Below are 14,619 nucleotides of genomic sequence, written 5' to 3' on the forward strand. Positions count from 1 at the left end.
GGGGAGCGGGATGCCGGGTCGGATCCATCATGATCTGGATCTGGAAGGTCCGCAGTAGGGCCCTGCCAAAATCCATGAGCTGATCGGTGGGATCCCGAGCTATCTCCAGCGCGCGCCTGCACGATACCAAACCGTCAAAGGCAACTTGAACCTGAGCGTCCATTTAGTGCCAATAATAACTGTATGCGCATCGGGGGTCGACGAAGAGGACACCGGAGACGCCCTCGTTCCATATACGCGGGAACCAAGTGGTGACGTCGAACGCAAGAAAATGCAGTAACTGATTCTCTGGACCGGAGTCATCTTCCAAGGGGGAAGCGCGGGAGGGCAAAGGCATCGAGTGAGGGAGGTGTGGCCTCCCCACATTGCCCTGAGACGTTTGAGTGTTGACCCGCCGTCTCTCTCCCGTGAGAGTGCGTTGGGGAAACGTGGATGCTGGCACACCCCCAGCCATCAAACGATGCGGTTGGTGTGGCCGTGTGCTGACGCCATAGTCGCGCATGCATGCGTGGGGGCTCATCTGGCGGCCCTCTCCGAGAGGTGGGCGCTTCTCGTTGGCACGGCGTCTTCGCGTCCCGCAAGAGGACCGCCGGCCACCGTAATGTGACATTCGCGCGCCGACAAGTAATTATGCGCCTCTTCCACCTGCGAGTAAAGCTGCGCACGCCGATTCCGAGCGTCGGCGACGGCGCTGGCGTGGTCGGTGTTCTGTCTCCGCTCTTCCAGCAATGGTCAGCCCTTGCTGGACCCACAACCCCCGGGCAGCCCGCACACGATGGGCAGGAGCAACTGAGCCTCGAAATTTGACAATTGAGGCGTCCGGAGACTCGCAATACGTCCCGCAATACATCGCATCCTCCCAGTGCTTGGCGATGGTTCCTGAAACCAAGCGGAGGCCTGTCATTGTTGCAGCGACGGCCCATGCCCACCAATAAAAATAAACTGCACCTGAATATCGCCTCACTGACGTACAAAGTCCAACAGGCGGGCGCCGATTTGGCACCACTCCGTCGTCTTATGAAAGAAACCACTGCAATTTCTTTATGTCAAGATGAATAAATCGGGCGTGAGTGTAAAAATAAAAATAAAAATAAATGATTTCTTCTTACCACCATCGGTTCCCGGATTCCTTCAATCGCAGTCAACCAAAATTTCATAAAATAGGGAAAAAGTCATACAGAGATATATTGGTTTTCTCAGGAAAAGTGTATATATACATATATAATTGGTTAGGTAGCCAATGTACCTCGTGCAAACATTATTTTCACGCGCTCCCAGAAAAGAAAAAAAAAGAAAAAAAAAGAAAAAAAAAACCACCACCACAAAAAGGCAAATGTTTAAAATTCTCTGTAAGCCTTATAAGGCATGTAGGCAATGGATAAGAAAAAAAGGGGTAGATACATTCCATGCGTACCGAATGCGCACGTCATGTAGTTCGACGCAAAATATGAGTGATGGATGGAAGGTGAAGGAGAAATGCAACTGGGGGATAACTCGCCAAGAGAGCCGCTCCAATCGCCATGAAGAGAACAATTAGCAATTGTGTATAGGGAAGTGCAAACGGGATCTCCAGTTGCGTAAAGAGATAATTCTGAAGCTGCATACTGTATCCTATCGTCAAGCCCACAATGATACCCACAATGCCGGAGGCAATGACAACAACAAACGATTCCCATATGAAAATTCTGTAGATCTGAAATCTAGTCATACCAATGCAGCGATAAATCCCAATTTCTTTAGTTGATTCGGATATATTTGCCGTCATGCTAGAAAGCAAAGAAAAGAAACAGATTGCCAGCGTCACGACTTGTACAAATATAAAAAAGAAACCAAGTGTACGATCTGCGATACCCAAATACTGTGCTGTTCTGCCGTCGTCACGAACAGAAGTCTTGGTAATGCGGCGGCGTCGAAGATATTTTTCAATTACCCGGGAGACATAATTGACGTAACGAGAGTCTGGGACTCGTAGACTCACGGTGGATATCTTGATGCTGCGAACACTTAAATATTCCACCCCGCTGAAACGCGTCAAGGAAGGATATGAAGTCAACACAACACCATCCATTTCACGAAACTTTGTCATGGATACTTGGGGAGCTGCATCCAGCACTGCAGATGGCTTTACGGCATGACGCACATTCTCGACGGATCGTTCCTTTGCATCCGTCATTATAGCCGTTACAAGCATTTCAGGATCCTCAAGAGAGCTGGATTGAAGCGTCGAAAAGACAGAGCTAGATACAATAATCTGATTCCTCTTTTCCGTATATACAGCACCGGAGATGGAATATTTTCGACTTTCTTTGTTGTACTTTTTCACCAACAAAAAATCCTTATTTAGAGCATCGAGGTAATTGGGTGATATCGCAACGAGCGAATTAATGAAAACCCCCTGATAACGCCCGGGCGAATACAATGACACATTCTGAATGTTGAAATCTGCAGTGACCGTATGGGAAAGATACGTCACCGCTGAGACTTGAGGGAGAGCCGCCTTTATAAAATGTGACATTCTGGAAAACGTAAACAAGTCCAGGCCCTCAAAGTCAACCACCACCTCCGCCCCCATCGATCTCCGGATGCCGTACTGAAACGATCTCAGTTGAACTTGAAAGGCAATGGTGATGAATATAATAAAACCGAGAGAAAAGGCGTACATCAATGTCGTTTTGCGGTTCCGTTTTCGATGAGCCACCAGACAATTCTGAAAAGCCCGGAATACGGCAGCTGATTCCCAGAAAAAAAAGATGTATGATGAAACCGTTTGAAGCGTCCTCTCAAAGTTAAGCGACAACAGCACCATTCCCGCTAGCATGCCAATCAAAATACCAAAGAATATGTAGAAAAGCAGCCCAAGCCGCATGTGCATCAAACCAATAGGGAAAAAGTAATGCAACAGAAAACCAAAGACTGCAAAGGCGGTTCCGATACCAAACACCATGTAATTTACTGACCTTGAATAACCCCCGCGCTCGATTTTGTATATAACACCTACATTACGTCCACGACTGGCATTCAGAGCTTCCGGAAGATTTTGTCTCAGGAGATTAATAACAGGAAGTAAGGCTCCAAAAAGAGGAAGCAACAATCCGAGTAATGTCGCCCAACCAAATGCTTGTCCTGGAACAATGTAAGGTAAATTGACACCAATAATATCACGCAACACAGAGCGCAACCCTAAAAACACCACCTGTCCTGCAATAAGTCCAAGTATCCATGCGGGTATGGTAAAGGCGTATGCATTCACAAAAAGCATGAACACCAAAGTCCCTCTTGAAAATCCAATCATCCGCCTAACACCCAGCTCATATACCTGATTCTCTATACTTAAATTAAGCAGCGAGTATATGAGCATAATACTCAAAAAAGCCAGTGATAGTAAAATAATGGAGACGATCAATTCCACAAATAGCGAGAAAAATCGGACCGTGTACAAAAAATTCAATATAGGCGTGTTCACGGTTATTTGATTAAAACCAAGTGGCTCGGCAATTGAACTAACCCAACTCGAGATTCGTAGGCGTACAGTTGCATAGTCCGTGGTCTTGTATGTGTTCGTACGCTCACTTGGGCCCAAGTTAAAATGAATGGAGGTCGCACACGACTTTGGATTGCTTTCCCCAAATTTCTTAACATCCTCCTGGTCGTGCTTTGGAAAAAGTCCCTCAGAAACCATAGAAACAAATGTATCGTAGTCCAGAACGACAAAATCATCCGAATCAAACTTGGAACGGTCTGGAACGACAATTTCCACCACTTTTAAAGGCACAATCGTACGTGTATTTCTAATCAGTGAAGGATAACTTTTAAAAAATTCATGTAGAGGATTGCCGAGCGATGCAAGAAGCAGAACTGTATCCCCCACCCTTGTGTTATTTGCAGCTACAGCCACACCGATCGACAAAATCACTTCCCCTTTCTTTAATTTTCGCCCCTTCCATGATATCCCAAAACCCATTCGAGTTTCACGTTCCTCGTTGATAGCAAAAATCACAGTCGGAGTTTCGGTGCCATCGCAATATTCACTCAAACAAGCAGGAAGACATAATTCCTTCTTCTTATCGTACCATAAATCCTGCGGCTTTGTTATCCCTGAACAGGTGGAATATTTCAAAATGTATCCCCCAAATCTGATCCGAGGAGAATGATAACCGCGCAGAGGATCCGTTAGTGGAAATATTTCCTCAACAATGGAATAGTTTAACGACGATGCGGAATGCAGCTCTCCTCCGGTTGTGATGGCGAGATCGTTCTTCCCGTTGTGTACTTCACCAAGTCGAAGAAAAACGATTGGAAGGTTAAAAATCGTCGACATTAATATCACACACAGAAACACTACCAAAAATACGGAGAAAAAACTTATGCAGTATGATACTTTGTGGGCCTTTGCGTTCATAAGTGCATTTTTCATAAACACAGCAGTCATGGGAAAAATCCTTTTCCGCTCCGCGCAAAGACGCCGCATGAATGCCATCCAGCTTTCACTCTTCGCTTCCAACTCCACGTTTAAAATGGAGTTTGGGTCCGAAACTGCACCGCGGTCCATCGTCTGTGCCATTTGCCGGAGCCCTATAATATATTACCGTGCCGTTTGTTTTTTCTTTCCCTTTCCTTACTTTTCCATGCCCAATCATCAATGGGGCATGCATGCGCATGGACACAATAGGGGATTTTTTTTTTTTTTTTAAAGGAGTAAAATTAAAAGGGCACGCCATCGTTTAACACACATTTAAGCGGCAACAACAAAAACAACAAAAACCACAGCAACATGCAGGAAAAAAAAAAAAATCTCGGCGCACTCCAGTCAGCATCATCCAACCTTCGCATCTCTGCCATAACACAGGAACGCATGCACTACGGAACCCAAAACATTTTTAGCGAAAAATGCCGCTCATTGTTAAAGCTTCATTCAAAATAATATTGAAAACCACATATAGAACAGACGCACACACAAATAAATCCAAATAAATAAAACCAGAAAAAAAAAAAAAAACAGATGGCAGGCAATCCCGGGAAGATACACAAATATACAGGGAAACTCACACAAATAAATATGTACATGAAAGCATTACAAAATCGCAAATTCGGACGTATATGAAACTCAATCAATCCTGTACATTATTATCAGCAGAAACAGAATAACAACCCCAAACTCCGTCAAAAATAATTGTTCTCAATTCCTCCGAGCATATGCCTCTCCTTAATATTCATTTTCTTTTCCTTCATTCCTTCCTTTTTTTTTAATGGTTCTTGCTTGCATTTTTTACATCAGACTCAAAGTTGCACAACCGGCGTGCAGTTGCCGCACCGATACATGCCTCTGATAAACCGCGTTTCTTCCCCCTATTGTCTCTTTTCCTTTTTGAGTGCTGCCATTTTCATCCAAAATTACATCTGGGAGTGCAATATTCGAATCATCAGTCGTGCTCATAGAACTAATATTCGCAGCCCCAGCGACAGCGGCTTCTACGATGTTGCTGTCAATGGAATTGAAACGATCCGCAGCCGGCGCAAAGCAGGATGAAGCTATTGCCGTTTCACTGTCGGTCCGCAGTTGCGGTCCAGCACTCGTCTCCTCGGCTGAAACTGCAGGGAGAGGTTGTGGCGTACTCGCCGCCTCTACGAGTCGTCTCACAAGTCGTGCCTGATGAGACATATACGCAGTCTCATAAGATGCACAAGGCGCCAAGAAGATTGTTTCCGTTTCTTGAAAACCTCTCGGTGATTTCGACTTCCTCTTTTTATCACCCCTGGATTTACCTATGCGGCTGAGACGCAAGAATCGGGTCAGCGACGCCACTTCCGGTGTATAATGACGGTCTACTGTCGTTTCTGGCTGTAAATTTAATCCAGAAAAAGCAGACGTCATTCGCCGCGGTGTATAGGATCGCCTTCCACCGCGGGGCACGCTTCCTCGTGATGGTAACGCCCGTCGTTGGTCATCATCCCAGGGAGCATAAAGACGGCGAATGTGGAAACTGGCTTCAAGCGCACTTTTAGAATCAACAGTAAGATCCAACGGTGAAGGCGTTTCCTCCATTTCTCTCATTGCTCCCGTAAATTCTGCAGCCAAATGACGCAGTACGTTGTGTTGCATCACCCCCGTCTTTACTCGGAGCAGAGCATCCGAAAACTCCTCCTTGACATTATTTAAAAATGCACCATCTCTCATCCCTTTGGAGGGAGTGCCATGCCCACCGGGAAGTTCCACGCCCCTCGCCTGCTCGCTGGCGGTGGAAGAAAGTACCAACCCAGCCAGTCTTGCAGATGGAGTGGAAGAGGAGCCCCATATAATATGGGTCATGCGAATTGCTAAGGAAAGGTGCAACAGCGAGCATGAAGCGGACTCTTCCTCCACAGGCCATCGCCGTTTTTCGATCTTGGCAAATTTGCTCTCAGCCTCCGCCGGAGATAATGGAGGGGCATTGATAAAAAATGGAGCATCTGTAAATTGCCCAAGACGAACATTCTCATCTTCCCGTAGCAAATTACAGTAAAGAAGAAAGTGTTTTGCGAGAGTATTGCCCTGCTCAGGCTTCTGCAATAATTGATGAAAGACGTGTAAGACGGCCCTTCGAATGATTGGAAAGGGGACAAGCATATCAATCTCATCACTATTTCTCACACCATAACCATCATCCACTGGAATAACAAAATTCAGAATGGTATTCATCCATGCTTCTTGATGCTCCATGTATGCATCTAATGTTAGCTGAAGATACTCATCATGAAAATGCGAGGGTAAACCGTAACGGGAATCCACATCAAATAAATCCGTGAAGCGCACAAGTGTCGATGGTTGATCCATCGAAATGGCAAATCGCAAACGTCGCATCTGTGTCTCTGTAGGCGGAAGCCAGCCAACCTTTGTGAGATGTTCCAGCGAATTTAAAATACCATCCACGGTAGAACTGTCTCCAGTTCGTGTTAAAGTCTCTACGAGCGAAAAACGTGCCGCACCACAGCAGGAAACGGCATACGTCGCAAAACAGTGTTTGTACATTAATTCTAAAACCTCATCTAGAGGAAGGAGTCCACGTGAGGCTGAAAATGATGTCGTTTCTTTATTGAAAGACTGCCGCTTAATTCTTTGCTTTTTGGATATATCTGGGCCCTGATTCGCTTTAAATGCCTCCAAAAAGGAAGCATGTGGTCCTAAAACAGCTCCGATTCTTTCATCAAGAGTTCTCCACGCCGTCGGAATTTCTTTCTTCTCCGCGGATTTGTCTTTAGCTACATCCTTGAATGGAGTGTCTCCCTTTTCAGGTTTCTCCGGTACTGCAGAGGATACGGCGCTCTCTTCCTTGAAACGAAACAAATACTCATGAATGTTGTGTTTGAGTGTATAAAAGTCGGACCTTGCAGACTCAGCAGCCCGGTCATGTGAAGATGTTTTTTCAGAACTGCTGACGTTGCTCCCTGGCAGGATGAGACCATATCCCTCCCCATCACTGTCAGGCTCAATACTAGTACTCTGTTCCACCAACGGGGCGGTGTCAATGACTTCCACTGCCCTTTTTAGAGCATTGAAAGGGGTGTCATGAATCAACTCCTCTTGAGGTGTCTTCTTGCAGAACGCTGTGTCAGAATCATGCATTTTACTCAAACTAGATCGAAACGACGAGCTTGGACCAATATGATGACAGAGAAGCTCCTCACAATCTTTGCGCAAAGCCTCTAGGCTGGCCCAGAAATTAATCGCTACCAATTCTGGAACCTGCTGATGGGCAATAAGATAAAATAGTCGAAAGTCAGCGTCCACCTCCTTGTATTCCTCAGCATAATAGTATAATGAAAATAGTAACTCACGGGCCTGTGATGAGAGTACCACGTGTACTTCTTTACCATCTTTCATGATATAAAAAATAGTAGAAAAGAGCATTCGTACACTATCAACGGCTTTCTCGTTTTTACCAACCACACCTCGCACCACGAGTCTCTTGGTTTCCTCCTCAGCATTTTCCTCTGCCACCTTCGTGTTGAGAGGAAAGGTACGCTGCACAAAATCGACCAGTGCAGCCAAGAAGGTTGATGGATAAATGGGTCTATCTGTAACGTCTCCCTCACCCTTTGCTTCTCCTTGCAATTGACCCGAATTGGGCTCCCTACGTGATGATTTGAAGACCCTCACACGCCTTTCCATTTCTTTTTTATACTGAAGTAACCGCTCACTCCAAAAACAGTATATTATTAAACGAATGGTTGCCTGATCGTATTGTGCGCTGTTGGGTATATCTTCTTCTATGGGTACATTGCCCGTCAATGCGGTGCTTGGCTGCGGAAGAAGAACAGATGCCAATGAAAGAACTGGAAAGCTACGATACAAACCTTCCCAAGATGTCATTACGTTCTCTGTATTAATACCCTCACCATTTCCACCGACAGAAGGAGGAGTGTAATCAATGATATAATTTCCACGCCAGCGTGGAATAGAAACCCCCCATGCCATTTCTGTCATTCCCTCCGTATTTCCAAGTTTCCTCTGGGTGTAATCCGTTACAAGTTTCAAAACAAGATTCGGACTGTACATATCACAAAATCTGCCACCAAATGGTGTGCGACGGAAGAAAAGAGGTCCAGGGTTAGCCGGGAAGGGTTCTTCCATCTGGGCATATCCCATAGAACGTCGCTGTAGACGCACAAAAAGAAATAATGACCATCCATTATCTTGGGAAAGGAGAAAGTCTACGTAGGAGCTTCCCCCATTCATTGTTCGCAGCTCCTCAAAACACCACATGAGTTTTTCATATTTTTCCTCCAAGGAGCTCTGACGTCGTTGCTGTATCTCAATATAATGGTCACGTCGCAAAACTCGTCTCTCCAGGCGTTCAATTAAGAAAAACGCATCGTCTAGATAACGGTGCGAAAGTTGCGTCTCCTTTTCTGCGCTTTCCAAGGTTCGTTTGGTTTCTTGTAAAGACTTTTCCGTCTCTCGCCAAAGACGTGACATGTGCGACAACTCACGTTTTGCATGACCAAGCTGCATGGCCTGCACACGCCGTGATCCTTCGGACGAGGTATGAGAGTTGCCAGCGTGTCCAGCCAAGTTGAACTCACTGCTACGCTGCTTCCAAGCGTCCAGTTCTCGTTTCAAGCTCTCTAGTTGTACCCGCATCTCTTGATTCTTCGTCGTGTATTGCTGCAGCTTTTTTTCAGTCTTGCTTAGTTCCGACTTCAGTTGAGCATTTTCCTGCTGTAGCTCATGGTGGGAAATACATTTGGCGTTGTACGCCGCCTCGACTTGTTGGAGCTGCGATCGCAAAAACGACACCTCATAGCTTGTTCCATCAACGAGAAGCTTTGGTCCGGCACCGGTACGTAATGCGGAGGAAGAGGGAGTATTTCCGGAAAATCCATCAGAAAAAGCAACAAATCTGACTCGTGTGCTTTCTTGTTGTGGCGTGCCGTCTTGTAAAGAGGAGTCCTTCCCCAAAGTCACTAAATCCGTGGCACTAGAAGCCAGTGCAGAAACGTCGCCCGCTGTATCAGCTATCTCAAGCGCATTAGGCTCTTCGTGTAGAGTCCGAAGTCGACTAGCCCTATCAAGAAGGGAAAAAAAGCCGGGGGTGCCTTCCACGAAGGTTGTGGCGCCAAATCCAAACATCCCATCGACCCCAGCCACCGTGCCTGCAGAAACCGCGTCCTCGATGGAACGCGGGCAGAACATTAAACTCGCACATTTGTTCATTGCAGAGTGTTGGTATTTATTGTTCCTTGCCTTAGTATTATTGATAGCGGGAAGCGGGTAACTAGCGACAGGAACCATCCCTGGTGTAAGAAGCGCCGCTTCGGAAGCCTTTACACGCATGACATGGCAGATTTCCCGATCCACCAGGGCATGGAGATTACTTCCGTACGTTTCGGGATGACTTGCAAAGTGACGAATGCAGTTATGAAGCATGCGTAGAGGTTCAATGACGTTGCTGTCATTCTGCTGCATAAACGGGGATGATACATGTGTGCCTCCAGTAAAAGAAGACGTCGTGTTAAGCTTTTTGTGCTTCCCAGAATCGGGAGACAATGTGCCGCAACCTCCCTTTTTCTCAAGCTGGCTGGTGATGGCGTTGACATCTTTGTCCTCAACCTCCAATGCAAATGTTTCAAAAAAGCGCTTCTTCTGATGCATTTTTTTTTTTCGTCCTTTTTCTTCCCGTGCTTCTGAAAAGACTCCTTCCTTTTTTCTTCTCCTTTTTTATTTATTTATTAATTTCTTTTTCCCTTTTTCCCCCCGTCCACCCACCCCACGCTGACACAAGAGAAAAAAAAAAAAAAAGTTACATCCTCCGGCCAGTTGGAAAAGAATAATTGGGGGAAAACAACACGAAAAACAACAGGAACCAAAACTCCCCTCCACCCTCTCGCGCAGTTCGATAAAACCTGGAGTTTCCCGTCGTCACAGAATTGCACGGCGGAAAATATAAACGTATGGACGCCCTCTGGTTTGGAATTCAATTAAAAAAAAAAAAAAGAGAAACAAATGCATGAGGAACGTCAAGCAATCAATTAATGATTTCTTGCTTCATTGCATGTTCCCTCCCTCTCACTCCCTGCCATGCTTCAAGACGTAATATGCACACAGTAACAATTATGCATAAATTTGTACACACTTTCAGGGGAAGAAAAGAAAAAAAAAAAAAAAAAAGAAAAAACAATAATTGTTGATCGTGTCCAGAATAGGGGGTGAGTAAATGGAATGGGATGGTAAAGAATCCGTTCGCCTGATTTATCCCGCCATGTATATATTTGTATATATATATATATATATATATATACGCTTTCACAAACACTTGTGAAGAGGGAGAGAAAGATAGCGTGTCTGTGCGTGTGGGAATGTGCGGTAAACCTCATGTTAGGAATTGCCATACTCCGCAGAAGCCACCGGCTCACCCACTGTGCCCAGCAGCTCTGTAAGAACGTCCTTCCCGTTTGAGGCATTTTGGACAATCCACTCATGTTGCAACAACTCAGTCGCAGTGCTGCGATCATCAGGGTTTCGGCAAATGCAATGATTTATAAAATTCTCCGCCTTTTGAGAACATGCGCACTGATCAACTAAAGAGAGTGAGCAACACTCCGTCACTTGGCGTAACAAAGCCATAAATCCTCCTTCTGCGGCTGAAAAGGGAAAATGTCCAAGCAGCAGTTGGGCAGTTAATACTCCCACGCTCCAGATGTCACTTGGTGTACTGTAAGTCCGTCCTTGAATCCGCTCTGGACTCATGTATGTAGCAGTACCAACAAAAGAATTTACGCCAATTGTTTCTGTGCTTGCGGCAATGCCAAAATCCGTGAGTTTCACAACACCGTTTTTAGAAAGCATTACATTGGCTGGCTTGATATCACGATGAATCTGACGGCGTCCTTTTTGATCGGTTTCCGTGGGGTGATTCGCCTTGGTATGAAGGATCTGTAAGGCATGCAGAATTTGTGATGCAATGTAGGCACATGCCGGCTCCGGAATAGTTGGGCAGATAGCGATCAGTTCTTCCAAGTTTCCCCAGTCCATATACTCCATAACAAGTGAGAGTGTACCGTCCTTATAAAAGGCGTTGTAAAGCTCCACGGTGTATGCATTGGTTCCCTGAGAGAAAATGTTACGTAATTCTCCTGCCACGGTGCTTTTATTCATTCGGTCCGTCGTCCTGGGAATAAGGAGCCGCTTCACCGCATAAACAGCGCCGTCCTTTTGATTGATGCACTTACTCACTTTGCCTTGGGTGCCTTTTCCCAAACACTTCACACAATCCAGCGAGTCGAGGGAGAGGTCCTGACAAGGGACGTGCAGATCTCCTTCTCCAGTGAACTCCACTCCACCTGGCCCCACGTGTATGTTACCAAGCCAGATGTCGTCATCGGCAGAGAGAAAACTTGGCTGAACAGTCGGTTTGCGCGGGAGTGGAGAGAGTTTCGGCGGCATTGCAATTCCTTCACTTGATTTTACAGCAAATACGATGACTAAGTGGTATCTCAAGCGTTACCCCACCCTTCCCCCCTTACTCCCTACAAACAGCAACAAGGGTCACAGTTAACGCCAAATTGCTGTCCAAGGAAGTAAAAGAAAAAAAAAAAAAAGAAAGGAAGCTGAAAAGGAAAATACAAATAATCATACATACATACATGTTTATTTATGTTCCTTACTATAGACGTATATACAGGGTAACGGGAGTTACGCCACAGACACAGAGGGGGGAGGAAAAAAAAAAAAAAAAACTCTACCCTACCCTCTGGGTAGGAGAAAGACAGAAGGTGCGGATACAAATTTCCTCATTTATACAAAACCCTTTTGTCCATTTTTTTTTTTTTAATCTCCATTTTATTGTTGCATGTTCTCTCTTTTTATTTTTATCTTCTCTTCTTATCTCTCATTTGATGGGAAGTAAAAAAAAAAAAAAAAAAATTGTGATTGCCTTTCTTTCTTTTTGTTTGTTTGTGCATAAAATCTGCACATGGCGCCTGATCACCTGCTCCCCTCCCCCAAGAGGAGACTGGCGCTGCAGAGAAACGGGTGTGCAAACCGCCATGTGTTGCTTCATTTCCTTCTTTTTTTTTTTTAGAAAAAAAAAAAACTGTGAGTGGGTCAGTGGAGCATGTATGGATTCGCTGGTGCATGTGTACACACACACACACAAATATATATATATATATGTTTGTGCAAGCCCGAAGTGTTTCGTGCGTGGACACGCCTGTACCCTCCCGTTCCTCCCATCCACACGAATATCGCCCCCGTCATGCACGCACACACACAAACGGATGCATGTACACAACACCAGAGGATGAAGAAGGGGAAGAAACAAACAAATAGACACACCCCTCACAAAAACAACGGCACCATCCAAAAAATAATACTAGAGGGACACACAATTAAAAAAAAAAAAAAGAAAGAAAGAAAGAAGGAAAGAAGGAAACAAAGCCCACCAAAAGAGACAGGCACAACAACACCGAAAGGGTCACAAACGAGTCAAGCGCATACACATACACGCCAAAACAAAAAAACAAAAAAAAACGGAGAATAATAAAAATAATAAAAAAGAATGATGTGAATACGACGACAAAAAGAAAAAGAAGAAAAGCACCAACATTAAAGATGGCGCTAGTGATATGCGGCCGTACAGGGAATGTAAATTTAATCCGCGTGCATGAATTCTCCTCCCTCCGTGAAATGGAGGGTTTGAAAGAAACACACACACACACATACCCACAGAAAAAAAAAAAAAAAAAAAAAAGGAAAACGACGGCAAAGCAAACACAACAAACCTCACATAAAAAAAAAAAAAAAAAAGAACCAAAAAATCACGCAACCAAAAAATTTGCTCAGAGAGTTTTTTTCTTCCGCTACTCCCATTTCTCACAATATTAAAAAGGCACCCCGCAGACTCAAACACAGACACATGTATATATGTATGTATGTATATAAACATGAGTCAGGAATACACCTGACTCTTCTTACCTTATCCACTACTCTCTAAAACATCCGCTAATTCCCCTTCATCATTCCTTCTTTTTTTTCTGTGGCCATCGGCGGTGTTCCTCTCCCCTCATAAGGCTCATACTTGCAATTATTTCCTCTTTCCGCATTACCAAAAGGAAGCACTAAAAATGGCAATCATCCATCACAACAGCAGCAACAACAAGACAATGAGAATAAGTGTACTAAATCGTACGGACTCTAAACCATCCGCCCCCACTTTTTTTTTTTTTTTTTAGTTTCGTCCTCTTCCGTTTTTATTTTCGCTTTTTTTCCCTCCAATTTCCGTTTTTTTTTTTCTTTTCTTTCCTTCTTCTTTTTCTTTTGTTGTTTTATTTTCATTTCTTCCCTCTTCTTCTTACTTCGTTGTTCTTTATATGTGAGTGAGTGCAACGCATTGTTTTAAAGGTGATTTGCCCCTTTTTTTTCTTTTTTTTTCTCTTTATTTTTGATTATTATTATTTTTGTTGTTGTGCTTTCGTTTTTCGGGGGGAGGGGAGTTGCTGCTGTCTTGCCTCGCCTCGCTTCGCGTCACGGTTTTGTTGGTTGCTTCGTTGGGGTGCCGTCGGATGGCAGTGCGTTCTGTTGCCTTTCGAGAATGCCCTTAAATTCTATGAGAGCCTGAAGTTGCAGCGGCTTGTGGCCCACCCGCATCAGCGTGCGAAGAACATCCAAAAGCTCCCGTGCTGTTGGCGACACCGTCGCGCACACGGTGGAAGAAAGAAATGCATCCAGTGCGCTGGGATGGCTGTCGGAATTGTAAGAGTCTTCCAGCGCCTTAAACAACCATGAAAGCCCAGTCGGACTAAAACACCCCATGTTTGTCAGAGCAAGAAGACTGAAATAAACAGTTTCATACTCGCTCCCACCTGATGTTGAAGCGGCCTTCGTTGCCAAAGCATGAAACTCCTTGGAACGTGAGCTAACCCCACCTTTTTGTTGCGTTACATGCTGTGATTCTTTCTCCTCCGCTACGGTGTTGGTAGAGCCCAACAATGCGGCCAACACTGTGGGGAACTTTACATGCAGGTGATCGTCAAGCGTCGTGGACTCTGAAAGAAAAAAAGGAACGGCTCTGTTGGGGCGTTTTGTGCGGTCCGTCTGTCCCAAGTGTCGTAGAGCATATTTTACCACCTCGCTCAATGTGATAC

At 45.0% G+C, this 14,619-nt stretch overlaps 4 protein-coding genes across 4 annotated transcripts, besides 18 other annotated features; all 4 read right to left on the minus strand.

Moving 5' to 3' along the window:
* Nucleotides 1-990: a sequence feature (heterozygous, non-Esmeraldo-like haplotype).
* Nucleotides 1-1,276: a mobile genetic element.
* Nucleotides 991-1,417: a sequence feature (areas merged during assembly that could not be assigned to a particular haplotype. This can correspond to areas where the two haplotypes were merged or to regions with more than two copies in the genome that were merged during assembly.).
* Nucleotides 1,074-1,095: a microsatellite.
* Nucleotides 1,277-1,312: a microsatellite.
* Nucleotides 1,418-14,619: a sequence feature (heterozygous, non-Esmeraldo-like haplotype).
* On the minus strand, nucleotides 1,427-4,561 carry Tc00.1047053508051.10 (hypothetical protein, conserved; the record flags this gene model as incomplete). The annotated part of the gene is made up of 1 exon (XM_802901.1): nucleotides 1,427-4,561. The coding sequence occupies one exon, from the start codon at nucleotides 4,559-4,561 to the stop codon at nucleotides 1,427-1,429; it is 3,135 nt and encodes a 1,044-aa protein (XP_807994.1).
* Tc00.1047053508051.20 (hypothetical protein, conserved) lies at nucleotides 5,267-10,129 on the minus strand (the record flags this gene model as incomplete). The annotated part of the gene is made up of 1 exon (XM_802902.1): nucleotides 5,267-10,129. One exon carries the CDS (start codon nucleotides 10,127-10,129, stop codon nucleotides 5,267-5,269), a length of 4,863 nt encoding a protein of 1,620 aa, XP_807995.1.
* Nucleotides 10,192-10,213: a sequence feature (AT_rich).
* Nucleotides 10,620-10,652: a microsatellite.
* Nucleotides 10,737-10,775: a microsatellite.
* Nucleotides 10,853-11,920, minus strand: Tc00.1047053508051.30 (protein kinase, putative; the record flags this gene model as incomplete). Its single annotated transcript, XM_802903.1, has 1 exon — nucleotides 10,853-11,920. One exon carries the CDS (start codon nucleotides 11,918-11,920, stop codon nucleotides 10,853-10,855), a length of 1,068 nt encoding a protein of 355 aa, XP_807996.1.
* Nucleotides 12,057-12,083: a microsatellite.
* Nucleotides 12,381-12,402: a sequence feature (AT_rich).
* Nucleotides 12,867-12,913: a microsatellite.
* Nucleotides 12,985-13,072: a sequence feature (A-rich).
* Nucleotides 13,205-13,232: a microsatellite.
* Nucleotides 13,392-13,416: a microsatellite.
* Nucleotides 13,689-13,742: a sequence feature (T-rich).
* Nucleotides 13,759-13,825: a sequence feature (T-rich).
* Nucleotides 13,889-13,954: a sequence feature (T-rich).
* Tc00.1047053508051.40 (hypothetical protein, conserved) lies at nucleotides 14,000-14,619 on the minus strand (the record flags this gene model as incomplete). The annotated part of the gene is made up of 1 exon (XM_802904.1): nucleotides 14,000-14,619. A coding segment is annotated over one exon (620 nt), but the record flags the coding sequence as incomplete, so codon positions are not given.

Source organism: Trypanosoma cruzi, genomic scaffold (genome assembly GCF_000209065.1).
Source record: "Trypanosoma cruzi strain CL Brener 1047053516623 genomic scaffold, whole genome shotgun sequence".
NCBI lineage: Eukaryota > Euglenozoa > Kinetoplastea > Trypanosomatida > Trypanosomatidae > Trypanosoma > Trypanosoma cruzi.